The sequence below is a fragment of the Eumetopias jubatus genome, unplaced genomic scaffold (assembly GCF_037043125.1).
Source record: "Eumetopias jubatus isolate StellerSeaLion01/CBP00866 unplaced genomic scaffold, mEumJub1_p1.0 scaffold_7, whole genome shotgun sequence".
Taxonomy (NCBI): domain Eukaryota; kingdom Metazoa; phylum Chordata; class Mammalia; order Carnivora; family Otariidae; genus Eumetopias; species Eumetopias jubatus.
The window spans coordinates 11,732,039-11,758,518 of NW_028274813.1; the positions used below are offsets into that span (position 1 = coordinate 11,732,039).

The 26,480-nt window shown below is 51.8% G+C and overlaps 1 protein-coding gene across 1 annotated transcript in view; it reads right to left on the reverse strand.

Moving 5' to 3' along the window:
* RIN3 (Ras and Rab interactor 3) overlaps positions 1–26,480 on the reverse strand; it is a 120,277-nt gene that overhangs the window by 54,293 nt on the left and 39,504 nt on the right. Inside the window, exon 3 of the mRNA XM_028098525.2 lies at positions 15,077–15,194. Coding sequence (XP_027954326.2) covers positions 15,077–15,194 — 118 coding nt within the window. The remainder of the gene's footprint in view (positions 1–15,076; positions 15,195–26,480) is intronic.

The window sequence follows — 26,480 nt, forward strand, 5'->3', positions numbered from 1 at the left end:
TCCCAGGGATCAGGGGCTCCAAATTCTCAGGCAGTTCCTCTAGCCTTACGTTCCTCCAGCCCAACATCTCATTCAGATTCTCCCTTAGCTACCGGATGGCAATTCCATAGCCCAGTAAGAACAGAGATGGAAACGGGCATCTTGGCCAAAACAGACGGACCCTGCAGAGTTACCATCTCATGCTCCAGAGACTCTCAAAGCTCTACCTTGGGCTCTGCCCTCCCTCCTGAGCCCTGGACCCATGGATTTATTCCATTTTCATTCAGCAAATATTTGCTGAGCAGCGACTATGTGCCAGGCACTGTTCCAGGCACTGGGGTGATGGCAATGGGCTTCTTTCTCCCAGGCACGGTGGTGGCTCCCGGTGTCCCTTGCTGTCACCCCCACCAACCACTCTTCCCCTGGACCTTGGGTGATGCTGCCACAGGTCCCTAACACTGGGTGCCTACTGGCCCCTTTTCCTTCTCAGCCATTTCTGCCAACCTGTGACGTCAGTCCGCCTCCTAAGTGTCTCTGACTATGTCTCCTCCTTCTGCACCTGCTGTAGGAGCTGGGTGCAGGTCCCACCGTGCTGCCCCTGGATCAAGCCAAGTCCCCTCTGGTCTTCATCCTGGGGGGTCTCCCCTGCACTCCAGCCTCCACACTGCCCTCCAGCAGTGAGGAGCATCTGTCTGTCTGTCTATCTATCTATCTAAAGATTTTATTTTTAAGTAATCTCTATACCCACTGTGGGGCTTGAACCCACAACCCCAAGATCAAGAGTCACATGCTCTACCAACTGAGCCAGTCAGGTGCCCCAAGGGGCTTCTGTTTAAAAGGCCCATGAGAGCATGTCCCCCCATTCTTAACGTCCTTCTGTCAGGGGTTCTTCCCCATGGCCTTCTAGATAAAGGCCAAGTATCAAGACCTGGGTGCACACTGCCCTGGGATTGGCTCTGGTCAATGGTCCACATCCTGTGACTCGATGTCCTTGCTCGTACGTCTCCCCGCCTCCCGTGATCTTCCTCTCTCACCCAACAGGACTCACTCACATGTCCTCACTCCTCGGAGGCATCCCCCTGGGGTTTCACTCACCTGCCAGTGTTGGGGATCTTTCCTAATTGCAGTAAAATCCTAACACCTTCTTAATATCATCGTCTGTGTATCCCTATGGCCCCGTGTCCTTAAATTGAGTAGATGAGTAAGTGCATGCCTTATATAATTCTCTAATTACGTAGTGTGCATGATCTTTGCACCCCAAAGTAGGCCGAAGTTTCCTTGAGAGCAGAACCATGTTTTCCACCCAAGAGCGGTACAGCTTAGTGTGAAGAGCACGTGCTAGGGAACCAGGCTACTGGGTTTAAACCCTGGACCCACCACGTACTAATGCATGACCTCAAGCTAGCCACTTAGCCTCTCTGTGCCTCCATTTCTTCAACTGTAAAATGAAGATCATACCTGTCTGTCCTGGTTATCTATGGCTGTATAACAAAGTGCTTGCAAAATCTGCTGGCTTAAAACAACCATCTTTGTGTAGCTCATGGTTTTATGGGGCAGGAATTTGGGCAGATATCTGCTGGGAGATTCTTCTGCTCCTCATGGCACTGACTAGGTCACTGGCATGCAGCTGGGGATTGTCCTGGCCCAGAGGATCCAGAAGCCTTCACTCCTGCCCAGTGCCTTGCCAGGAGCAGCGGAAAGCCTAAGCTCAGCTCGGCCCTCTTGGGCCTCGCTCCTTCTCCGTATGGTCTTCAGGTGGTCTCTCCAGTATGGTGGTCTCAGGGTCATCAGATTTCTTACATGGCAATCCAGGGTTCCCAGAGTCCAACAGAAGCTGCCAGTTCTCTTAGAAGCTACATATGGAACTGGCAGAGTGTCCCTACTGCCTTACTCTGTTGGCCAAAGCAGTCCCGGGCCAGCCCAGATTCAAGGGGAGCAGCCGTAGCCCTTGATGGGAAGAGGGTCAAAGAAAGTACTGCCAACTTGAATCTGCCACAGGATAGTGTTTCTATCCTAGGGTTGATCTGCACATTAAATGAATTAATTCATATAAAGAGCTCCACAAATGATTTCTATTGGTGTCTTACGTCCTTAGTCTCTTCCTCAGTAAATATTTTGTGTCCTCACTCAGTAGAGGAAGAGGCACATGGAGAACATTCTAGGTTGGGCGGCAGAGAGGGAACTTCTTGTACCAACCGCTGAACCACCTTCTGCACACCAGGGGTCCCCTGGAGTCCGAAGACCGCACAGTGAAAATGGAGTTGTGAGGGAGCATGAGAGAGCAGAACCAACACCAACCCAGTGCACAGCTACATGGTCCAAGCCCCCACAGGCCCCTCCCTCGGGCGCCCCCCAAACCCATATGTTACAGATGAGGAAACAGAGTTCAAACGGGCTCCGGGGCCTGTCCAAGTTCAACCAGGTAGTGAGTGACAGGCTTCAAATCCAGGTCTGCCTGTCCGTCGGCTCTTTCTACTGCAGCCAAGAAAACCATGGAAAATGCTCAACCATGTCTTCTCAATGACTGATGGGACTTCGGTCCTTGGGACCCTGACACCTGTAAGAAGGAAGCCCTCAGGCTCCCACTAGAAAGTACCTCACGATCTCAAACGCTATCCCGTGACCAGCTGACCGTCTCACATTATCCATGCGGTTTTTCTGGGAATCCGTGTCACACCTGTCGTGTCAACCCTGATGCATCTCCTGTTTCTGCAAATGTCCAGCACACACGCACCCGCCTTTTTTAAAAAAAGATACAGCTCTTCATGTAAGCATTGTAACCGGTTACACGTAAATACACACTTCATATCTACAGGCACACACATCAAGCTTTAGTTGGCAAGACATGTGCATACATACATGTCAACTCCCAGTGGTTCCGAAAGGGAGGCATTGGAGTTCCCATTTTATGGTTTTGGAAGCCAAGCCACAGCGTGTGGCTCCCCTTGAATCTGGGCTGGCCCGGGACTGCTTTGGCCAACAGAGTAAGGCAGTAGGGACACTCTGCCAGTTCCATATGTAGCTTTTAAGAGAACTGGCAGCTTCTGTTGGACTCTGGGAACCCTGGATTTCCATGTAAAGAAATCTGATAGCCCTGAGACCACCATACTGGAGAGACCACCATACTGGAGAGACCACCTGGAAGTACCACCTGGAGACCATATGGAGGGGGTATGGTAAATGTGTAACCACCAGCCCCCCAGGCAGAAACCTCGATTTCACAGCCTTTGCCAGCTTCCATAACGTGAGTACTCCCACTACGCTGGTTTCAAGTGCTGAGCTGGGAAGAGATGTACGCGCCCCTGTCTCACGAGCTAGAACGAGCTGGCTCCCGCATGCCAAAGCCACTGTCTAATGGTCATTAGGAGGCAGAACCATCAAAAGGCCTGGGACTCACGTGACCCACTGACCCCATGCTCAGCACAGCTGTCCTTGCTGAAAACCACCTACTCCCCATCTGCTCCCTTTCTGTAGGCTCTGGGTTTGTGCAATGAACATGGAGTGCTTGGATATAACTTAGCTCAGGCCTCAGATTCGGAGGGTCATTCCAAAGTTCTTAAGTATACTTGATGATTGTCTGCTCTTCCCTCCTTCTCCTCCAACTTCCCCTGACTTGGAGAGCCACAGGCATGAGGACCACGGGAGACAAGACAAGAAACAACCTGGCCCAGGTGAAGGTATGTGAACTTAGAGTTGACAGCCTGGGTCCAACCCCCGCTCCATCCTTGGGCACAATTTCCTCAGCTGCAAAATGAGGGTCCCAGCATCTGCTTCCTAGCGCTGTGGGGAAGACAAGAGGAACAATTTCTCTCTTAAAAAAAAAAAAAGATTTTATTTATTGATTTGAGAGAGAGAGAGAGAGAGAGAGAGAGGGAGAGACAGCATGAGTAGGAGGGGCAGAGGGAGAGGGAGAGAGAGAGAGAGAATCTCAAGCAGACTCCACACTGAGCGTGGAGCCCGATGCGGGGCTCGATCCCAGGACCCTGAGATCATGAAACCAAGAATCACAGGCTTAGATGACTGAGCCACCCAGGCGACCCCCAAGAGAAACAACTTCTATGAAAGCTGATGCAGTGCCTGGCACACAGTGAGTCTGGTACGGTGCCCGGCACATGCTGTCCCTAATAACTGGGGGCTAACGGCTATATGAGATTTCTTGGGTAGGGCCTCATTATTGGGGAACTGGGTCTCACCTGGGGGCTGCTCAGGGCAGTCTTGGACTGGGAACAATGACTACATTAAAGAACATTCCAGCAGGGGAAGTTGTGCTGGGGCAAGTTCCTTAAAAGTTTCCACTGTGAAAACCAAGACCAAGGCAAACAATAAGCACAGCAAAACATACTCATGAGGATCAGGGCTGCTGATGAAAGCAGTGCAAATGATTTGTTGATTCTCGACAGATAAAAGGGAGACGGCCACAAAGAGCCACGGAAGACACCAGTCCATTTCTACAGAACTTTCCAGAAGGTCCCACCTCTGACTTCTTCCTTAAATAGTTCGGGCAGAAAGAAGAAGTTGGTGGGACAGGCATAATCACATGGCTTCCCAAGAGGCCAGCCCGGCTGCTTGGACACTGAGCGGCACGTATCTTCCTCAGCTGTGGCGAGGCTTTATAATCCAGGTGCTCGGGACGTCTGGGGTCGGGCAAACAAAGAACAGCACCTCCTCTCTGAGTGGGGCTCTGCCCTTCCAAGGCATTTTGTGTCCATCTCTTGCCGGGTGAGGTGAGGGGTCCCTTTTCCTAGCACTCCCAGAGACACTGAGTGACTTGCTTAAGGTCACACAGCAAGTTACTGGGGGAGCCAGATTAGACCCCGGTTCAATGACACCCACCCGTGGCCTTGCACAGGCTCACACTGGCCCTTTAGCTGCTCCCTCTTCCTAGGGGTGAAGCCGCCCGGGGAACTTCTAGAGCAAAGCAAATCTGGGAGGTGTTCCAGAGATGTTCAGAGGTAGCGATTGGCTTTCTCTTTCAGGAGAAAACCCCAAAGCTTATAAGAATATCTCCTTATAAGTCCTGAACATGGGATAAACCTTCCAGAGCAAGCCAAGCCTCCACACTGGTTCGCTGGGAGAGCCACAAAGCACTTGCAGAAGTACTTTGCTTTGCTTCTTCCACTCTTGCCCCAACCAATCGGCTTCCCCAGTGATCCTTTTAAGAGCAGAATCTGGGGCACCTGGGTGGCTCATTCGGTGAAGCGTCTGCCTTCAGCTCAGGTCATGATCCCAGGGTCCTGGGATCGAGCCCCGCATCAGGCTCCCTGCTCAGTGGGGAGTCTGCTTCTCCCTCTCCCTCTGCTCGTGCTCTCACTCTCTCAAATAAATAAATAAAATCTTAAAAAAAAAAAAAGAGCAGAATCTGGCCTTATGATGACCCTCAGTAGATGCTAGCTACATACATACATGAATGAATGGATGGATAGATGGAGAGTCCCTCTTGCATTCCTGCCTGCTGTTAGGTATGTTCACATATGTTTTCTTGTCTGTTCCTCATAACAATTTCCCTAGAGGCACAGTTCACCCCATTTGTGGTTGAAGGTGAGGCCCAGGAGTCAAACATCTTGCTTCAGTTCACAGAGCTAGTTAAGTGGGAGAATGGAACACAAATCCAGATTTTCTAACCCTAAGACCCAGGCCAATGGGGAGAGCAGGCAGTCAGGGAAGGGGGAGGGCAGTTAACTTTTTGTGGGCACCTCCTGTGCATAGTTCCGGTTCACCATCACTGTGAACCCATTTCATAGTAGAGAAAACTCAGGCTTAGTGAGGCCGAGTATTGAGCAGCATTGCCAAGACTTCACAGCTGATGAAAGCACAGGGGTGGGATTTGAATCTGGGACCGCTGGGTTCCAAAGCACACCTTCCCAGTCCTCCTGGGACCAAGCCATCTGTCTATTCAAGTGTAAGGTGTTATAAAGCAGTTGATCAATGGCCCCATGTTTGCTGAACACTTGCTATAGCCTCGCCCCCCTGCCAGGCTCCGGGGACCACAAATACTGTATCATAGCCTGGAAGCTTCCAGGCAGCGGGGTCGGGGGGTGGCTGGGTGGAAAGGAGATAGGAAAACATGGAACAGACAATGAAGGCCAGGAGGAATGGGGAGAGCACCCAAGCATAGGCAGAGAGGGCTGAACCTGGTGAGTACAGGGGAGGGGGGAGAGTAGAGGGCGGGGCAGTTCCAGATGGGGGTGCAGGGATTAGTGCTCTTCTGGGGGGGGTTCCACACCGTGATAACCTGGGGGAAATGGCCCCAAATAGGCAAGATCAGGCAAGGGCACACTGGGAAACTTCACAGTCTACCCAAGTAGAGGCCCCTGGTGAGCGGTGGGCCTGGGGAGGATGTGGACAGTCAGAACAGGTGGGTGCCCCTTCCCCTGCTATTTCAGGGCAGCCGGGACAAACGAACGGCCACTCCTTGCTGGCTGATGCCTGACACTCCACCACTGTCGCATCAGTGTTACTGCTTTTATTCCTATTGAGAACTGAGATGCGCACCCTCACTGCACTACTTTACGGCGCTGTTAAGTCTTTCACATGTTAGGATAAATCTGCTTATTGGCTAGAGAGTTTCCAGACAGCAAGTTGTCATGGAAGGTGGCAGAGGGAGGCAGACACAGCTCAAAAGGACGGTGGAAGCTCCAGACGCAAATGTTGAGCTAAGATAATCCACGCCTCCTGCTCTCCAGTGACAGAAAGCCCAGGAGACACCGGGGCCTGGACCCTGACCCCTGACACTTCTGTAGTCACCCCTAAAAGAAGGAGAGCTGCACAGAGGCCCCTGGCTCTCTGAAACACTTGAGTTGGACTGTTTTCCCTTAGACATATTTTTGGAAGCTGCCCCTGAAGGTGGCGGTCCCTGTACACACCGGCCACCCCCACAGGCCACCCACTCAGGCCTGACGCTGGCATGACACCCTCACCCCCACAAACCCATCTCCCTCATCTCGCCCTTCTCTTGCTGCCCATCTGCCAATGCCCTGTGTTCTAGATCTTTCTCCCATCTCTGTCAAAACTCCCCTGTGTCCTGCTTGCTCAGGGCAAAACAAACTCCTGGCAGTCCCTGTGTTCCCGAGTCCCAGAGAAGTGGTACAGCACCCCCACCTCCTCAGGAGGCTTCACCCACTGAAAAGGCCTCCCCCCCTTCCCCTTTCCTTGGTCCTACGGGCCTGTCCCAGATCCCCCACCACCGAGACCCTTCCTCAGGCAGGTCTCCCGAGCCCTCCCTCCTCTTGCTCTGGGATGCTCCTGGCAGGGTGGACAGTCCCATCCTCACCAAAAACAGCCAGCAACCTTCAAAAGCACCAGTCTCACCGGGGCACCTCCTGCTCCAAGTCCGGTCAGCCTTCCCCGGACACTGCAAACGAAGTCCCTGACCCTTGGGGGTGGTCGTCAAGGCCCTCGGTGACCCAACCGAACCCCACCTTCCCAGCCTCATCTTTAATCTGGCTCCCCACCACCTCACCCCCAACACAGCCCTGCCCCCCCGATTCTCCTTCCTTCCTCCGAGCCCGATGCACGCTGTGGTCTCTGCTAAAGAGGCCTTGTCCCGTTTCTTGTTCTCAACAATTTCCCAACCTCCACGGCCCAAGGAAGTCTGGATGATCTCCTTCAGTCAAAAGCCATCAACTTTGATGCCCCCAAAGCACACACACACTTAACATTCGAGCACTTATGAGAGTCTGGCTTGCACTTCTGGTGAGGTGTGTGTGTGTGTGTCCATCTGTCTGCCCTATGGATCCAACATCAGGAGCCATGACTTACAGAGCCCATCATAAGTGTCTTCCTTCAGAACCAATCGGCACATATTCCGTTGGTTGCAAAGTTGTCAAAATGTTTAATAACTCAGAGAAAGCTCATAATAAACTGCTTAAATAAATAAAGGGAGGCTAAAAACTATATGCACCACCATGATTCAAAATACACTGGGGTGGGGGCAGAGCGAACTAGGCAAGGGGATGAAGAAGACACTTATTGTGATGAGCACTGAGTTATGTATAGAATTGCTGAATCACTATATTGTATATGTGAAACTAACATAACACTGTATGTGCAGTATACTGGAATTAACATTTTTAAAAAATGCATTAAGAGAAAGGAAGAAAGAAAGAAAGAAAGAAAGAAAGAAAGAAAGAGAAAGAAAGAGAAAGAAAGAAAGAGAAAGAAAGAAAAAAGAAAAAGAAAGAAAAAGAAAGAAAGAAAAAGAAAGAAAGAAAGAAAGAAAGAAAGAAAGAAAGAAAGAAAGAAAGAAAGAAAGAAAGAAAGAAAGAGAGAAAAAGAAAAAAAGAGTTAGTTCACCAGAGTTTTACAATAAAGTTCTTGGACTTAAATTATCTGACGGTGTATTTTTTTTCGTGGGCCAACCCTAATTCTGGAGGCCAAAAAGGGAATGGCTGAAACCAGAAAGAAACAAACTGTGGTTAGCTTTTAGCGCAAATCTCCCTGGGTAACAACCACTGCTCGATTAAGAAGAATGAATCAGCTTGTTAGCGGAGTTCTCTGGGAGCAAGGCGTTGCAGGGAACAATGGCTTTGAGGTGTAAGTTGGTGATACTCAATCCCCATAGCGAATTATAACTGCTGGTCTTTCCTGAGTGCTTCTTCCATGTGGACGTGGTGATAGCTTTTCCCCAGAAATAGCCCCATTCTGTCCAGGAGACAACATGATGATGTTAGAAGTTACTCCAAATCTGATCTCGGTCCCAATGCATCTTTTCCCCGAAAACACCAAGCATTTCTCCTCTACCAGATGGGCGGCCGTACAATCCACCTCCATCCTGGTACTGTCCACCTGCAGGTAGTGTTGGCCTTGAGGGTTAACGGCTCGGTCCCACAGGATAGCCCCCCGCCCCTGCCCCTGCAGATGCCAACTGCAGCTCTGGTGGTCACCTGTGCTGGCGACCCAACAGGGACAGATAGGATGTTCCGATGACCCCCTTCTTGGGCTCGGTGAGTTTGCCAGAGCAACTCACAGAATCCAGAGAAACGTCTCACATACTAGATCACCAGTTTCTTATAAAATGATATAGATGGAAGGGGTTGCCCAGGGCAGGGGATGGGGAAGGGGAGGGGAGCTTCCCCACCCTCTCTGAGCACCCCACTCTGCCTCAACTACTACATGCTTACCAACCCCAAAGCCCTCTGAAACCCATCCTTTGGGTTTTTGTGGTGGCTTCAGTGTGTGATGTGGGTATGACTGACATTGGCGATTGGTTCAACCCTCCAGCCCCTGCCGGCCTCTGGAGTCCAGAGTGTGGGACTGAAAGGTCCAACCCTTGAGTCATGTGGTTGGTTCCCCTGGCAACCAGCCGCGCACTACCCCCCCCGCCCCCGTCCTTGTATAAACTCTGGTGTGGTTGAAAGGGGGTTGTCACGAGTATTGAGACACCTTTATGGCTCCTACTGCTCAGGAAATTCCAAGGGTTTGGCGAGCTCTGCACCCGGAACTGGAATGGAGACCAAACATATTTTTCTTATTATAGATCATGGTAACACAGTCACGATGCTGTTGAGTGCTTCCCACACACCAGGCAATACTGTCCCCTGTCTCTGCCTGTATTAGCTCTTCTATCCTCCGGCAGTGGTGCCGCAGGTGTTCCCGTCTTGCACATGAACAAACCGACGCACAGATAAGTCGCTTGTCTGATGTCACAAGGTGACAGAGACAGAAGAACGATGTAGGACTATCTGCCTTCCCCAAGCACATGCTCTCAAAAGAGGGGTGCTTTGACCAGCGTGTAAGACTCTCCACAACCCAGCACTGCCTCCCTGCTAAAATAGCAACAGCTTGTCTTGTCCGCTCTGACCGCGAGGCTAGTAATAACTGTTCCTTACCTTTTTATGGACTTAATAAATACGCTGTGGCCCAAATACAGGTTAAGTCTCATCCTAGGATAATGGCCAACTGGTGAAGAAGGGGTCAAACCCAGGAGCAGCAATGCAAATCTCCTGTGTGGACCTCAAAGGCATTCTGGATGACGTTCTGACCTGCCCATACATATGGATCTCTGCTGCCCAGGAAAACTCATCCAGAATGTCTCTCCTCCTTGGTGTAACAGTTCCCCCGGTCCAGTGGTGATAACCATCAGCACCAGTTAGCACGACACCCACCGCATCTACCCGTGAGGTGGGCTCCGCTCCTAATCACAAGTGCATCTATCAGTTTCAACTACTTGGCCTAAAACCTCAGACCTCAGACTGGGAGAGCTGCTCAGGGCAAGAAGAAAGAGCAACAGGGCTCGGCAGGCCAGCCTTTCTACAGCCAGGGGGTCAGCCGGGGTGGCAGGGAGTAGGCAGGGAGGACGGTAGGGGCCGAGTGCCAGGCAGTCACTTTCTGTAGGGGCCACACCACACTGCATCACTGTCTGATGGTTCCCCTTCTGGAGATGGGGCCAACTGGTTTTCTTTCTTTCTTTTCTTTCTTTCTTCTTTTTTCTTTTCTTTTCTTTTCTTTCTTTTCTTTCTTTTCTTTTCTTTTCTTTCTTTTCTTTTCTTACTTCCTTCCTCCCTTCCCTCCCTTCCCCCCTTCCCCCCTTCCCCCCTTCCTTCCTTCCTTCCTTCCTTCCTTTCCTCCCTCTCTCCCTCCCTCTTTCTTTCTTTTTAGCAGCCAGCAGAAAAAAACGCCATCGCGTGACTGTGTCAACGTGACCATCTTCAAGGGTGCAGACGAAGAGTAGCTCGTGTGCCCTCTGCCGGGTGGTTAACTTTGGCCATAAAGGGCAGCTGGCCTAGCCTCCGTCCATCCTATGCCCTGCTCCTTTGTCCCCTGGGTCCCCTGCCCCAGGGCCTCTTCTGCTGGCTCTCTGCCCCCACCCGCCACACACAAACATCTGCCCTCTGAGGGTCTCTGTGAAGCTAAGTGGCGACCCAGACCCTGCAAAGCCGTCTTTTCTCCTCCGTGCAGCAAGAGGAGGGCTGACGATGTAGCAGCTGGTGACGCTCATTGAAAGGGGCGGCTGCCCCACCCTGAGGTCCCCAAGCCGAACAGACGACAGCACTGCAGTTCAGGGCTGTTTGTCCCCATAGCACCAGTGGCCCTAGCGACCGGTTCGGTGTTTGGCAAAGAAACTCTTAACAAGGAACCAGAGGACCGCCCAAGCACACAGAAGCACAGAGGGGGCCGAAGGGAGCCTTTCTGGTTGAAAGCAAACAGAGCAGGGCCACAGATGAGGCTGACCACCCACATTCGGGGGATTCCCTCGTCTCCCTCCTTCGCCTGAGTGTGGGGGAATCCCAACAAAAGGCCCCAGGTCCAGGCCTGGGCCTTCCCCTTGCCCACTTCCTCTCAGGCTGACCCCCACTGCGGCCACCACAGCCACAGGGGACTCAGAAGGCTGGTGGCTCCCTCTTCACGTAAGGGTCTACAAGGCGGGTGCACATGGCGGTTGGGATTTACCCAGAGCCTGGAACCCTCTGTGTAGGCTCATTCCACTCTTCCTTTTGGCTTCATCTTGCAGAAGGATTAATAATAGTGTAAGAATAATTATAAGAATAATAATAAAAACATAATTATAACCCTCTGTTGTGCTCCAGGTACTGTCCTAAGTACTTTATTGTTTTTTAAAAATATTTTATTTATTTATTTGAGATAGAGAGAGGGAGCATGAGCAGGAGGGAGTGGTAAAGGGAGAGGCAGAAGCAGACTCCCCAACAGAGCAGGGAGCCCGATGCGGGGTTCAACCCCAGGACCCTGAGATCATGACCTGAGCTGAAGGCAGACGCTCAACCACTGAGCCACCCAGGCGCCCCTGTCCTAAATACTTTAGACACACTAACTCGTTCAAGCACCGTAAGGGAGAGACACCATTACCCTCCGTATCGTAGAGGCCTGGAGAAGTTAAGTACGGCCTGGAGAGGTGACACAGGTAGTAAAAGGCGGAGCTGGGATTCAAACACAGGTGGTGTGGCTTCCACAGTCTGTACTCAATCACCAGGTGAAGGAGGAAGGTATGGAATGAGGAAGAGGGAGCAAACAGGTCAGAGCAGCGAATCAGCATGGAAAAAGAAACACATTACCTGGTACTTTCTTGATGTTGTCTGGGTTCAGGGGTCTGAGGTTTGGGGAGCAGTGGAATAATATAAAGAAAGAGCAAAATAAAACACATGCAGACTTATTAGAGGCCATCTGGGTAGTCACAGGGAATAACCACGAATCGTGACTGGAAGGGTTACGTTACATGAAGGAATTCTGGTTTGAGTTTTGATGGTCTTTTCAGCAAGTTGAGCACTGAATGTTTAAAAGTTTAAAAGTGGGAGGGGCACCTGGGTGGCTCAGTCAGTTAAGCCTGCCTTTGGCTTGAGTCATGATCCTGGAGTCCTGGGATGGAGTCCTACATCGGGCTCCCTGCTCGGCGGGGAGTCTGCTTCTCCCTCTGCCCCTCATCCAGCTCGTGCTCTCTCTGTCTCACTCTCTCTCTCTCGAACAAATAGAAATCTTTAAAATATAATTAATTAATTAATTAATTAATTAAAAGTGGGAAATGAGATTCTACCACATGGTCCTGGCAGGAAGATATGCCCCGGGGAAGTAAGCTGCCTCCACGACCAGGTGCCCTGGTTTGTCCCCTGGGCTCCTAATTGGAAATGAGGCACTGCAACCAAACATGAAATCCTGGTTCCACTGGGTAGGACTTGTGCATCCTTTCTGACCAAGTCCCAAAAGGCCAGGGGGTATATTTGGATTGGAAAGACCTAGAAGTGATTGCCCTGGAGTCTAGGACAGGGAAGTGGGACAGAAGCGTGGGGCAAAGGAGAAAAGCACATCTTCCACACATTCTGTCAGTCCAGCTTGGTTCCCTTTTCCTCCGAGAAGCCTCCCCTATCAGCCTGCCTTTGAACAAATCTCCCTCCTTCCACTTCTAGAGCATCTGCGGATGCACGCTCAGCAATCACCACCGCCTACCTTCAGCTACTTGCCAGAGGCTGGTGTTGAAATTCACGAGCACAGCTGGCCCTGAGGTTTCTAAAGGGACTAGCAGGTAAGTAGGGCCTGGGCAGGCAGGTCTTTGAACCTGGTTGATGGCCAAACTTGCACCCAGGGGTCTGTGTACCCCCAGGCACCTGCTGAGAATGTCTGAGAAAGGGCCCACGCTCTTGGAGAGCACTAGGTGCCCCAAACAACCTCACCCTTCTGCAGTCTATTAGAGGGCGCTGTATATTGGTTTGGGAAAACTATGACCCTCCTTCCTCTTTGAGATCCCTACATTTTCTTCCCTGCTGGACCCTGCAGGACCAGGGATCACCGAGGTTTGCTATCTAAAGTAACAACCCCACATACTTTACCGCCTTACAGACTCGCAACAGTTCCCCAGGCTCCCAGTCCTCTGCTTCTGCCTGCGCACAAGCCGGGACCACATTTCCCAGTCTCCCTTGCAGTTGGGTGTGGTCATATGACCGAGTTTTAGCCAATGGAATGCAAGCACAGGTGACACACCCACTTCCTGGACAAGACCCTGGTAAGACCCTCCCACGAGCTTCGGGCCTCCTCATGGCTGGAGTCCACGCTGGGAACCAGGAGTCTACCTGCTCAGCTGCGGAGCCACTGTTGGCCAGGGTCTCTGGAAGAGCCCTCCCCACTGATGACGAATCTTGCACAGGAGCAGGGCACTAGCCTTTTCCGGGCTTAAGCCATGACAATTTCTGTTATTATTGTGGCAACTAGCTAATCGTCCCGCTTCCACGTTCTGCACAGCGCGATTCTTCATCTCAAGGTCACCCTGTATTGTTACTTTTTTATTGTCTCCTCCCTCCACCTGACTGAATGTGAGCTCAGAGGGGCAGGGGCTGTGTTTCGTCCCCTGCTGTGTCCCCAACGGTGGAGCAGCTCCTGACATAGGGGTGACACTCAGTAACTCTGTGCTGAACACACAATGAATCAGGGTCTCTATGGCAAGGCCCCCTTGTAGCAAGAAAAGCAACCTGTTTCTGCTTTCACTTTCTCGTCCACCTCTGGAGCTAGAAGATTCGCTTTTCACTGAAAGAATGCCCACTGGTCACCCCGAAGGACCCAGCCTGTATTCTCTCCTCTTTGAGGCCCTCTTGGAATGCTTCCCGCTGTGGTCGGCATCCCCTCTGTCCCTCAGCCAGGGGTCCTTCTGCAGTCACACTTGTCACATTGCACAGCAAGTACTGATGTCTGTGTCTCCCCCACCCCATCACGTCCGCCCCAGCTAGACTGGGAGACCCTTGAGGCCAGGGCTTACTCATCTGTGCATCCTCCCAGTGTTGGGCCAAGTGCTTCTTGAGAAACAACTAGTCCAAAATATTTAATAAATATCTCTCAAGTATTTATTATATATGTGATATGAATATATAATATTTATGAAATACTTAATACATATTTTATCATCTTCTTTAACTCTTTTCACTCTGCTTCTAACTAAGGGTAAAAAACTTCCCATAACCCCATGGATTTATAAGAGAACCTAAGCTGATGCCTGGAATGTTCTACAGATTCTTCTAATTTCTAGGCTTTTTGGAGCTTAATACTTTAATACCCATAAGAGGCCCGGATCCTTTCATTGCATATATTGCATATACATTGCAATACAAACCTGCCCTTGATCGGAGTCCCCCAGACATTTTCCCACCGGGGCCCAGGCCCCTGGCAACCCTGTGCACACGCGGGATTTTTGGCTTCCAAAGTGCTTGCCTGTTTGACCCTCACAAAGGCCCTGTGACTTAGGCAGAATAGCGACTATTATGTGCATTTGACAGATGAGAAAACAGGCTCAGGGAGGTTGAGTGACTTGTCTAAGATCATGGTTTGCATGTGTGCTGAGCTGTCTCTAGGACCAGGGACCCAGACAGTTCCTCTCCTTTTCTTCTTTTCTCCAGCCTGAGCTGACAAGAAGAAACTTCACAGAGACCACGAGGAAGCAAAGCCACCATGCCATGACATGTGTGAGCGGAAGCTCATACTGACTTAACTGATAAACTGAGTTCACAACAGATCCGGCCAAATAACTTCGTGGGATTGAAAGCTCCCCACTTCTTCTAATTTTAAACCCCTCTGGCCTGCTGGGAGTGTCTGTGGTTGCATGGTGTAGCATCTTCTGCTGCTGCTGCTGTGTGGTCGGGGACGACACAGGAAGACAGGTACTTACTCGATTTTTCTTCTTTAACGGTGTATTCGAGCACCTCGGACGAGCCCTCGTTCAGGGAAGGGAAGTGGACACAGAGCACCAGGTGCTTCAAGCCGCTGTCCCGACGGACCAGGAACGTCTGCAATGGAAGAAGGGGGGCAACTCCATGAATCAAAGATTTGGGTGAAGGTTAGAAGGACAACAGTGGGGTGGAAGTCATCCAGAAGGTTCCAGAAACAAGGAGGCAGTGTGGGGGAGTCAAGCATTCCTCCGGAGAACTGGGGATTCTGCCCTGAGAGCCATGTATCACCTGGCCCATGTCCCCTGGCTCCTGAATCTCCATTTCTCATATGCCTACAGAGGAGGTCTAACTAAATCAATGCTCCCCAAAGAATTTTGTGTTGTAGACGCAGAGTTTGGCAGGGGTGTTTAACAGGCAGGTTCCCGTGCCCCAGCCCTTGGATGCTGTTGGGTGGGTGGGGCCCAGAATCGGGGGATTCTGATATGGGTAGTGGTCCTGCATCCGCACTTAGTGAAGCTCTAAGGCACGGGGAGTCATGTTGATTTTCAACTCACACCCCAGCATGTATGCTCACCTCTACCCTCCCCCCAACCCTGGGGTCTGAGCCTCTCCCATTCAGGCCCCAAGTACCTGGGCTGGAGCTTGGAAGACCGGGAGTCTGGCCAAAGTTGCTGAGGGAAGGTTGGGTAGCCACTGCAACATCCCCGTGGACGTGGACCCAGGCATGAGAGGCTCTGGAGAACCACTAAGATGCCACTTCTTCCCTTTGCCCACCAAGGCACACTGTCCTCCACCCTTTTTGTGATGCTCCAAATTCTCTGCCATTGTTATTGATGACTATTATCATGTTGCTTTGTTATTATAATTGTTAATACAACATATTATTATTGATTAGTAGGAGCTACCACATACATATTGCCTCCCTAGTCTGCCTCGAGCCTTAACCCCAGGTGATTAGATTCCATCTCACTTAGTTCTTTTACTAAAGCTATGGGGGGGGGGGAGTGTTATTATTATTATCCCCATTTTATAGATGGGGAAACTGAGGTAAAGAGAGGCAAGTCATGCCCAAGACTACTAGGTTAGTAAGTGCTAGAGCTGGGATTCGAGCTCAGGCCCTTCCCCTCGGATTCCCCCTTGGCACTCCACCACCCCTGTACCCCCTGGACCTGGCCCAGAGAGGCTGTGTCCCTCTGGGAGCAGTGACACCATGAGCCCATGAGTCACTGGACTGTGGCTGAAAGTTTACAGCCCCTCTCCTGGAGCAGGGCAGGGTGGAGAGAACATGAGAACCTCGAGTGGACAGGAGAGGACGGGAGGGGATGGGGGAGGATGGGAGGAAGGCTTCTGGGGGTGAAAATGCAGGTGGGGTGCTGCCTGCAAATGTGCCCCAGCCTGGAAGGTGGCCCTCCTTAGGGGACCCAGCTGGAGGCCAGCTCACCTCTAGATGCCTCTGCACACAGGGAGGATGCCTGCCTACCCAGAGCTGTGGCATCCCGAGCTGATGCGTTCTCCTGAGCCTGATCTGACCCCAGGAACATGCTGCGCTTCAAAGAAAAGAGGTCACCTGGCCTCTCCTTCAGAGGTCCAAGGTCAAGCTGCCTTCTGCCCCCCTAGGCCGGTGGGAACCAGCTGTGTGTGAGGGAACGCGAGGGCGAGTCTGTGAGTGGGGTGGGTGAGTGTAGTATAATAACAAGTAGATCTGGTCTTTGTCCCCGGTTCCTGGCACAGAGCTTCAAAAACCCTTGGAAGTTCCTGGGTGATAAGTGTCCTTTATTATTCATAATGAGCTGCTTCTAACCATACCTGAGTTCACACTAACAGGTGACTCAAGGTGGGCCCCTAGTGGCAAAAGGAAGGTCTGGTCACAGAAGAGCCAGCCAGGAGAATAGAGGGTTGGAACTCCCAGGCCCACCTCGACCTCCTCCGGTGGGGAGAGAAGCTGGAGCAGGGATGGCCAACAGGTTAGTCCATCCGGTCTGTGAGATAAAAGTCAGTGGAAGCCCTGGGCACTCAGACTCCGTTGGAGCTTCCTCGTTGGTGAAAACATAGACGTGCCCAGAATCTGCCGCGGGAGGGTGTGGGCGCTCTGTGTGCCCCTCCCCACCCCAGACCTCACCCCTCTTTGTCCCTGTCATTGGCTGCTCTTGAGTTGGGCCCTTTTAGAATAAAAGGGTCAACAGAAATAGTGCTTTCAGGAAGTTCCCAGAGTTATTCTAGCAAATTGTCAACCCTGAAGGGGGGTCGTGTTTGCAGCCGAGTTCGAAGTGTGAGTGTGGGCAACCTGGGGACTCCACTTCTGTCTGGCACCTGAAGTCTGGGCAGCCTTGTTGGGGACCCTGACCTTTAACTTCTGAGGCCTGCACTCACTCCGGGTAGTGTCAGAATGGGGTTGAATTGTGGGGCACCCCACTGGAGTTGGAGAATTGTTGTTGGAGCAGAGTGAATGAATGAGTGAGTGTGTGTGTGTGGGGGGGGGTGAGTATGGATTGAATGAACTCTGGGCTGCCCCACGGCCTCCCACCTGGAACTCTGGGATGGGAGGCCTGAGCCACAGCTGGTGGTGCCCCCAGGAAGGCCGACAGTGCAAACCCAGATCCTTGATCCTGAGCCGGGGTGGGAGCTGAGGCTGGTGCCCCAAAGTGAAACCAAACTGGGGGGGTTCTGTCTTTGCAGGGAAAGCACACCCTTTACACATGTGGTGCCTATGTATGGGGACACCTGCCCAGATGGGTCCCTTGTTCAGAGGCTATGCACGTAGCTGAGCTGCCTCTCTCCGACCTCGAGTGTCAGGAATGGCACAGGAAGGAGGGCCTGTGTTTCTCAAACTGTGGGTCATGACCCATGGGTGCAAATGCCACCCACTGTTTTTATTTTTTCCAAAATAAAATAGAAGAGAATCGAAGATGAGAAGGATGGACTCTTTGTCAGAGAGTGAGAAAGAGAGAGAGAGACCTACAAAGGGCCAGGGCCACAGTCCAATGTAGATTTCTTTCTTCCTCTACTGGCCTGGCCTTCTTCCTTGACTCTTTTGACCGGCACTGATCTCTCCCTAGGTTGACTGCAATGACCAAGCATGGTTGCTGGCCTCAACCGGGGACCTCCTTGACGCTGCCCTGCAAGCTAATTGGCTCTTGCATACCCAGCACGCACTTATTTCTAGATTTCTTCACTCTGCTGACACCTCGGTGTTGTGTTCCACCCTCACCGAGAGAAAGAGAAGACAGGAGCCCATGGACAGGAACTGCTCCAGCTGGGAGGAGAGTCAGTCTGTCACAATCTATATCTTTCTTAGGCTCCCAGAGGGCCCCGAGCAGCCAGTCATGAGCTCCGTGGCCCTGGGTAATTCTGTGGCTTCCCTGATCTGTCAGTGGGGATAACGGCACCAGAACCCAACCACAGCCCCGCCCCTCCGTGTTGGAAATCCTGGGGTTGCACAGGAAAGCCCCCAGTGGGGTAATCGGGTCTCCACTGATGCTCCCTGAGGATTAACTCTCCGTTTGCCCCCTGCCCTCCCACAGCTGGGTTTTGTTCTTCAGTCTCCCAGTCTCAGGCTCCGTAGCGAACTGGGGATCAGTCTGCTACTCGTGTTAATTGCGAAAAAGAACAAGGAGGGGTCTCCTTGGGAGAGTGGTAAGGAGCCCGAGGCTGGAACAGTGGCTCCCACCTGTGCTCTGGCCAGACTCCTTCCTTATGTTTGGCCCCACTCCTCACCGCAGCCCCGTGAGGCAGGGACTTACTATCCATCCTTGACAGGGGAAGACTCGGGGCATAGAGAGGCCGAACAGACCCAGGGCCATGCCGATGAGAAGCACCAAAGCAGGACGCAGACCCAGGTGTCACCGGGAGCACCTCGCTTCTTTATTGCTGTCATGTGTGTGTCATCTACTCATTGGGGGGCAGGGGTGTGGACAGGGATGGAAAGTCCCCCAGGCTGGGTTCCGACCAGTCCCCAAGTCTGAATGCCCAACACCCTCCCTTTCTGCATGGCCACAAAGCCTCACGTGGCACTTCCTTCTACCATGGCCAAGTCCTGGGGCTCTTATCTGAAAAGCCAAGATAAGGCACTGGGGGAAGATGGGGGGGGAGCGGGGGGAGAGGCTATCGGCTAGTAGGGCAGGATGGGGAGGGAAGCTGGAGGAGACCTCTGACCCTTCCTGCCTAGTAGGCCTTGAGGAAGGGGGACACGGACAAGGGTCCGCCTGGGCCACTGTCCTTTGGAACAAGAGAGTCTGTTCCGTGTTCCCCTTTGGGGAGGCTTAGCTGCTCAGCTAGTCACAGGGTCTCTTTTGGGAAAGATCCCCAGACAGCACCCCAGATGCAGCGTCGCTGTGTAGTAAAGCAAGGAATAATGCATAGTGACCCCTGGCTTTCTAGGTCATGGGGAATCTCTTATGCTCCACCTTGGGGTGGCCTTGGCCTATCCCCTAAGGAGGGTCTGTCCACAATGGTGGTTGCAGATGAGTGCACAGGAGGCTGAAGGGCTGGGTGGGCCGCCCAGCGCTCTTGCTCCAACACCCTTGGGGGCTCCATGGGCAAATTCTTCAAGCCCCCTTGGCTTCTCTTTCTACCCCCTGTGGCTAGCTTTTGAGAGATGCAGGGGGACCCAAATCCCAGCTCCACTACGCACTAGCTGTGGATCCACGGACGAGCTGCCTTGAGTCCTCCGGGTCTCAATCTCTTCATGTGAGCATGAGAATGATAATATCCATCTTTCAGGGTTGCTGGGAGAATTGCTGACTGTGTACATCAAAGGCCTGACACCGAGTGTGCACTTAATAAAAAGTACTTACGATCTTTATTGTTAGAGTGGACTGCTCTCATTTACTGAGCACTAAACCACATGCTAAGATTTTTATATGCATAATCTCATTTGATAAATAAATAATTATTAGCAAGATGATTCCTATGTATCTTTTTCCAGAGGGAGAGATAGGAAAAAGGGACTCACAGATCATTCTCCTGTGTGGTAGATTAAATATGGCCACAAATTCCTTGCAGCTTCTCGCATCAGATTTCCCCACACCTGGAAGGGGTAGCCTTGGGATTTGCTTTGACCAAAAGAATGCAGCGCATAGGGCACTGTGGGCTTCTGAGCCTAGGCTGTAAGAGGCAGGTCAGCCTCCACGCTCACCCTTTGGGACCATAGCTGTCACGTGAAGACCCCGGAGTAAGTCCGCTGGAATCACATGGCCCAGCCAGCAGCCCACCCCAACCAAGTGAGTAGGCCCACCTCAGGCCAGCCAGCCCCAGCCGAGCTGCCGGCTGAGTGCGGCTGCATGACTGACCCCAGGTGAGACCAGCAGTAGAGCTGCTCAGCAGAACCCAGCCCAAACTGCTAACCCACAGAATCGTGAGCAAATCAAATGGTGGCCGTTTTAAGCCACTGAAGTTTGAAGTGATTTGTTCTGTAATAGTCACTAATGATAGAGCCACCAGGTGTATGGACAGGGGCCCCATCCTTTGGGTACCTGCTCCTCTCTTCCTTCTAGGAGGTGCTGCGGAGGGGTCCCCAGAGCTCGGGGCGGGGGGAGTTTGAAAGCCGGTGATGTGCCCAGCTCCCCACTCTCCAGCCAGAGGAACCAAGAGCCAGAAATGACAGAGACCTCCTGAGGCCACGTCAGTCGTTAGTGACAGAACCAGGACAAGAACGCAAGGTCGGTGACCTTCAGGTCAAGTTTGTGACCACCGCAGGTCACATCCTCCAACCTAACCCACCCACTGAGTGTCAGCTGAGCATGCGTTGTATGCCAGGCATCAGGCTAGATGTTTTCGGTACTTTGCACCAACGCTCTCCCTGGGGCTTGGAGTATTTTACCCCATTGTACAGATGGGAAAAGTATGGGGGGAGGAGCAACAGAAAGAGAGGGAAAGGGGAACGCTCAGAGCAGTGGGCCTGGGGCCCTTCCATGTACGACTTCGGCCTGCGGCCTCTGGGGCCAGATGCTCTGAGTTCGGTCCTTAGCTCGGCTACTCTGAGCTGTGTGGTCTCCCTGGGGCTGCTTCTTCCTCTGGAAAATGCGCTCGTAAGAGTTTCTGCCAGGGACAGTCGCTATCAGCTCCCCAAGAACTAGCCTTTTCCCTTTCTTGCCAACTGACCCCAATTCCGATCTGGGTGCAATGTATCCTCCCGCAGAAGGGTTTGGTCAAAAGCCAGTCAGGGTTATTCTGCTCCTTTTTGTCACTCACCCCCTTTCCCAGCCTCCCTTGAAGTTAGGGGGTGACCAAAAGGGCATCTAAAAAAAATATTTGTTCCCTGACAAAAAGACTGCTAGGAGAAGAAAGCCTTTTGCCTGTGACCTCTCGCCTTTGAATGAGTGAGATGGCCGGGGCTGCAGCAGCCATTTTGTCACCATGAAGTGACAAATCAGAGGCCAAAAAGCCAACACCTTGAAGATGGGGAACAGAAAGGTGAAAACACCCCGGGTTCTAAGGATATCACTTAGCTGCTAAACTAATCCTGGACCCCAACCTCCAGATTTCTCATTAGATGAACAGTAGTGGCTTTACGGCTGAAGCTACCATAGGCTGGGTTTGTTGTTACTTGAAGCTGAAAGCATTCCCAGCTGACCCAGTTGCCTCGAATGATTATTTTTTTTTTTAAGATTTTATTTATGTATTTGACAGAGAGAGACACAGCGAGAGAGGGAACACAAGCAGGGGGGAGTGGGAGAGGGAGAAGCAGGCTTCCCACGGAGCAGGGAGCCCGATGCGGGGCTCGATCCCAGGACCCCGGGATCACGACCTGAGCTGAAGGCAGACACTTAACGACTGAGCCACCCAGTCTCTCCTGCCTCGAGTGATTATTAAAAGACCTGTGCAGGTGCCTTCAGTAGAATGTCAGCTACATAATAAGCCTCGGTATATGGTGCCCCCCCTCCCCAGGGCTCCTCTACCTGCCTTGCGTCCCGAGGACAAATGGCACAGAACCCCCTCCTGCAAGAAGGTAGCATTCCTATCTTCAGCGGTTCATGGGCGGCTCCATGAGTCAGAAAGGAAGCACGGTGAGACACCAGGCACCCGGGATGAGGACAGATACCCTCATTAGCAGCTCCAGGCTTCAGGCATCAGTGTAGAGTGAAGGGTGAAGCTCAACGTGGGGAGTGAGGGACGAGGGGCCCTTTTGGTCCCCCTGCAGGACACTTCCCTGGGGGCTTCCCAGGGTGGAACAGTTCAGTCATTCCCCCATCCTCCCCCACTGCTCCTAAAAGTCTTCCCCGATTAACCAGGCCGCCAACAAATCTTGCTGTGCCCCAGGGTCCTCACTCAGCCTCTCCCCTCTATGGGAACAACACGGTCTGGTGCCTTGTTGAGCTGACATCTGAGTCATCTCCTCCTTCTGTTCCCTCTCCCCTCTGCCCCCCGCTTTTGTCAGCTTCCCCAGTGCCCTGCATTAGAAACTCTCAGAAAGCAGAAGAACTCTCTTCCCACAATTATACAAACTGACTGGGCCATGCCCACTCTGGGGGTCCAGTTTTCTTTGAAGAGCTAGGATTCTCCCATCCCCACCCCCAAAACAGCTGTGGGGTAGCCATCAGAGTGTGGGGCTGAAAGGCAGGACATTTGGTGGCCCTCCTAGTTCTGCCCCTGGTTTGCTGTGTCCTTTGGCAAGTCACTTCCCCTCTCTGAGCTGGCTTTTCCAGTCTAGTGAGGGCAGGGGGCTGAAGGGTCCCAGGACTCCTCTCTTCTAGAAGATACTCTCCCAGAGCAGCGTCCTGGGGTCTTTCCCAGATCCTGAGAGGCTGGCACTGAGTTTCCCGGGGAAATGACTGCAGTCCACGAGGTTGGAAGAGCCGACTGTAGGAGCCTTGCCCCGTCTACCCTTAGCCAGGGTGGGTTTTTGGAAAGACAAACGGATTTCCATAACAGCTAGGACAGAATATGCTTAGGGAGAGAATGATGCAGCCTCCACAGGCCCCTCCTCCTCTCCAAATAAATATATAATAACCCCAAGCCCAGTACACCATAATGATTTTACTGCTACTATCCATTTTTGGCCTGGACACTCCAGAGCTGTCTGCTTTTCTACTCTGGTTATTTTAGGACTATTTTCCAGCTGCTTGGGGGAAACTTTCCAATCATGCCCATTGGAGCAGTCACAGAAGTGGCTGGTTCTTCCCAGAGGCCAGAAGCTCAGGGGCTGCCGGGTCTCTGGAGGCTGGTGGCCCAGTGGGTCAGTGGCCAGAGCCCACTCTGGACACATGTGGCCCACCTTTCTCATTACTTCTAATGAAGTGGTAGCCTGGCACGGAGGGCAGTTTCTCAATTACCTAGGGAGTTTTTTTGGTTGGTTTTTTTTTTTTTTTTTTTGGTTTTATGTATTTATTTGACAGAGAGAGACACAGAGAGAGAAAGAGGGAACACAAGCAGGGGGAGTGGGAGAGGGAGAAGCAGGCTCCCTGCTGAGCCGGGAACCCAGTGCGGGGCTCGATCCCAGGACCCTGGGATCATGACCTGAGCCGAAGGCAGATGCTTAACGACTGAGCCACCCAGGCACCCCGCCCCCCCCAGGGGAGCTTTTTAAAACATGCTGATGCCTGAGCTCTACTCCAAACCAAAAAAAAAAAAAAAATCAGCATTTCTGGGAATGAGGCCGAGACATTTTTAAAGCCTTTGAAGGCAGTCAGTTGGTGAATTCCAGTCACACTTCGGCATTTAGCAGCCGATTACACAGGGTAGGCTCCTTACCATCAGAGTTGACTTTCCTCACTTATAAAATAGGAAGGCTGCCCCCTGCTCTGCAGGGCTGTTGGAAAGATGAGAGAGGGTGCCTAAGGGACAACAGACCTGCGGGAACTGTTGACTGTGCTTCTCTCCTCGCCCCGGAAGGGGCAAGAGAGGGGCTGCACTGATGCTCTTCCAAACTAATCTTGAATGGAATTGGCATTCCTTGGGCTCACACCTGGGGAAGGTGCCTTGAACCACCTACATGGCTGGTCCGTATCACCATACAGGCTACTCCAACTCTTGAGCTAACCCCCCACTACGAAAAGCAACCTTAAGAGAGATTTCTTTCATTAAAAACTATCTGTTGTCCTCCAAGCCATGGCACTCCAGTAGCAATAAACACACATAACACCCAGATCTTGCTTTCTAATATTATTCTCTAATAAAAGGAAACGGAGCTCCTTGGAGAAATGGCTGATTCTAGGATTGGGACAAGGAATATACAAGACAATCCTGGAGCATGCGGTGCCAGAAAGTAAGGAAGCGCCCCAAAAACCAAACACACACACACGCGCAATGGTGGCCGTATGTCAAAGGGACACGGGAACCAACCGAAGGAGCTCCCGATGGCCAAAGCTGGAACAATCTGAGCAACAGAATCATTAAAGTAGTATTGGATTATAACCCAAAGCAGAAAGGCAATATCTACGAGTCCATATTGCTACAAGTAAATGATGTAATAAATAAATGAGTGAAGATGAGACACATCTCTTGTGCAGAAGAACTCCAAATAATTTATGTAGATAGTCAAGGACTCCCTAACTCCTTGACGATGGGCTATGCAGAGTGACTTCCCTCCAAAGAGGGCAGCCTAAGGGGAGGAAAGGTTCACTTTACAGAGGGGAAAGCTGACAAGCCCCTGGGCCGGGTGATCCAGGTAAACACGGATAGTAAGTGATAAGTCATATTGATAGTAGGTACTTCTGACATGATGTGATGAGAGAGGCACTTTACTTCTGTGTCTTCCGCCGCCCCCAAACTCATAACCCTAGTCTAACCATCAGATAAATCCCAAGAGAGGGACCCCCTACAGAATACCTTAAAATACCTGTATTCCTCAAACCCGTCAAGGCCACATCAGAAACAAAGAAAGTCTGAAAAACTCTCACAGCCTAGAGGAGCCTGAGGAGACACAATGACTAAATGTAAGATGGTGCACTGCATGAGATGCTGCAACAGAAAATGGACATTAGGTAAAATCTAGGGGCTTTAGTGCTTTAGTTCATATGAATGTATCAAACTTGCTTCATTAATTGTGACAAATGTATCCTACCAGTGTCAGATGTTAACAGTAGCAGAAACTGGGTGAGGAGTATTCGGGAACTCACTATACTGTCTTTGCAACTCTTCTGTAAATCTAAAATTTCTAAAATTAAACTTAAAAAAAAAAAGCACCATTTGGGTGAAGAATGAATAAAGGCGGCTTTTTGATTGCCTTGTTTCTGGATACACAGAAATCAAAAATGGGCCAGTATGTTCCCAATACCTTATCAGAGAAGCAGGCTGCGGGGAGGGGAGATGGGGAGGGGTGGAGGGGGTAGGGCATGGTCAAGATCACAGAGATATTGGGGGGTGGGCAAAGGAACCAGATGCCTGGTCTCCCGACCATTCGCCTCTGGACAGGAGGAAGCGTCCTCCTCATCAGGAGAGGTGGGGTCCAGGCGATCTCTGAAGACCCTTCGAGCTCTCACAGCCTGGGGGCCACCTGTGGTGTCTGCACCATTTTTTTCCCCCATTTTTTTAAAGTACTTTTTTAAAAAAAAGATTTCACTTATTTATTTGGGAGAGAGAGAGAGAGAGTGCATGAGCAGGGGGAGGCACAGAGGGAGAAGCAGACTCCCTGAGGAGCAGGGAGCCCGATGCGGGGCTCGATCCCAGGACCCTGGGATTGTGACCTGAGCCGAAGGCAGACACTTGACCGACTGAGCCACTCAGGCGCCCCTGTCTGCAGCTTTAAAAATGAGGAAAGCATTGCCCTGGCTGAGTTTCGGTGCTGGGATGAAGTTACCCAGCAAAGGGCCTTCGCTGAAGGTCACACCCCGTAGACTCTGTTCTCACTAGTTGTGTGGCCTCAGGCAAGTGAGTGAGCCTCTCCTCACCTTTACTTCCTCGGTGGAGAAATGAGGGCACTAACAACACCAACCACCTGACAGAAGTCGTGGTGGAGATAGATAAGACTGTGCAAAGAACAACCCTGGGTAAAAGCTGGCCAGTCGTTCTTAATCACAGCATGAACCCTGGGCTTTGCTTCTGCTTGAAAATACAGATGCAAAGAGTCAGGGGTCAAGGCAGAGAGGGAGGGGGCAGGGAAGGCAAGAGAAGGTGCATCTGCTCCAATTCTGTTGTCCTCAGGGCTGGCTCGGAGACCCACCAACTCTCCAACAGACCCCCTCTGCTCCCCCAACCCAGTCCTGCCCAACCATCCTGCAGGACCCAGCTCAGCATCTGCCTCCTCCAGGAAGTCTGCCCGTATCACCCCAGAGCTCGGCATCTCTTTCTGGCCACAGCCAGATCTCATCCTCAGGGCAGAGAGGAGGTACTGGAACACAGATCCTCACACCCCACAGCCTTCAACCAATGGCTCTCAGGAGTCAGTGGACAAGGAGCTTGCTAGTTTCTTGGGTGGGATGGCCTTGAGATATGTATTCCACCCTGGTTCCCAGAATGCTCCAGCAG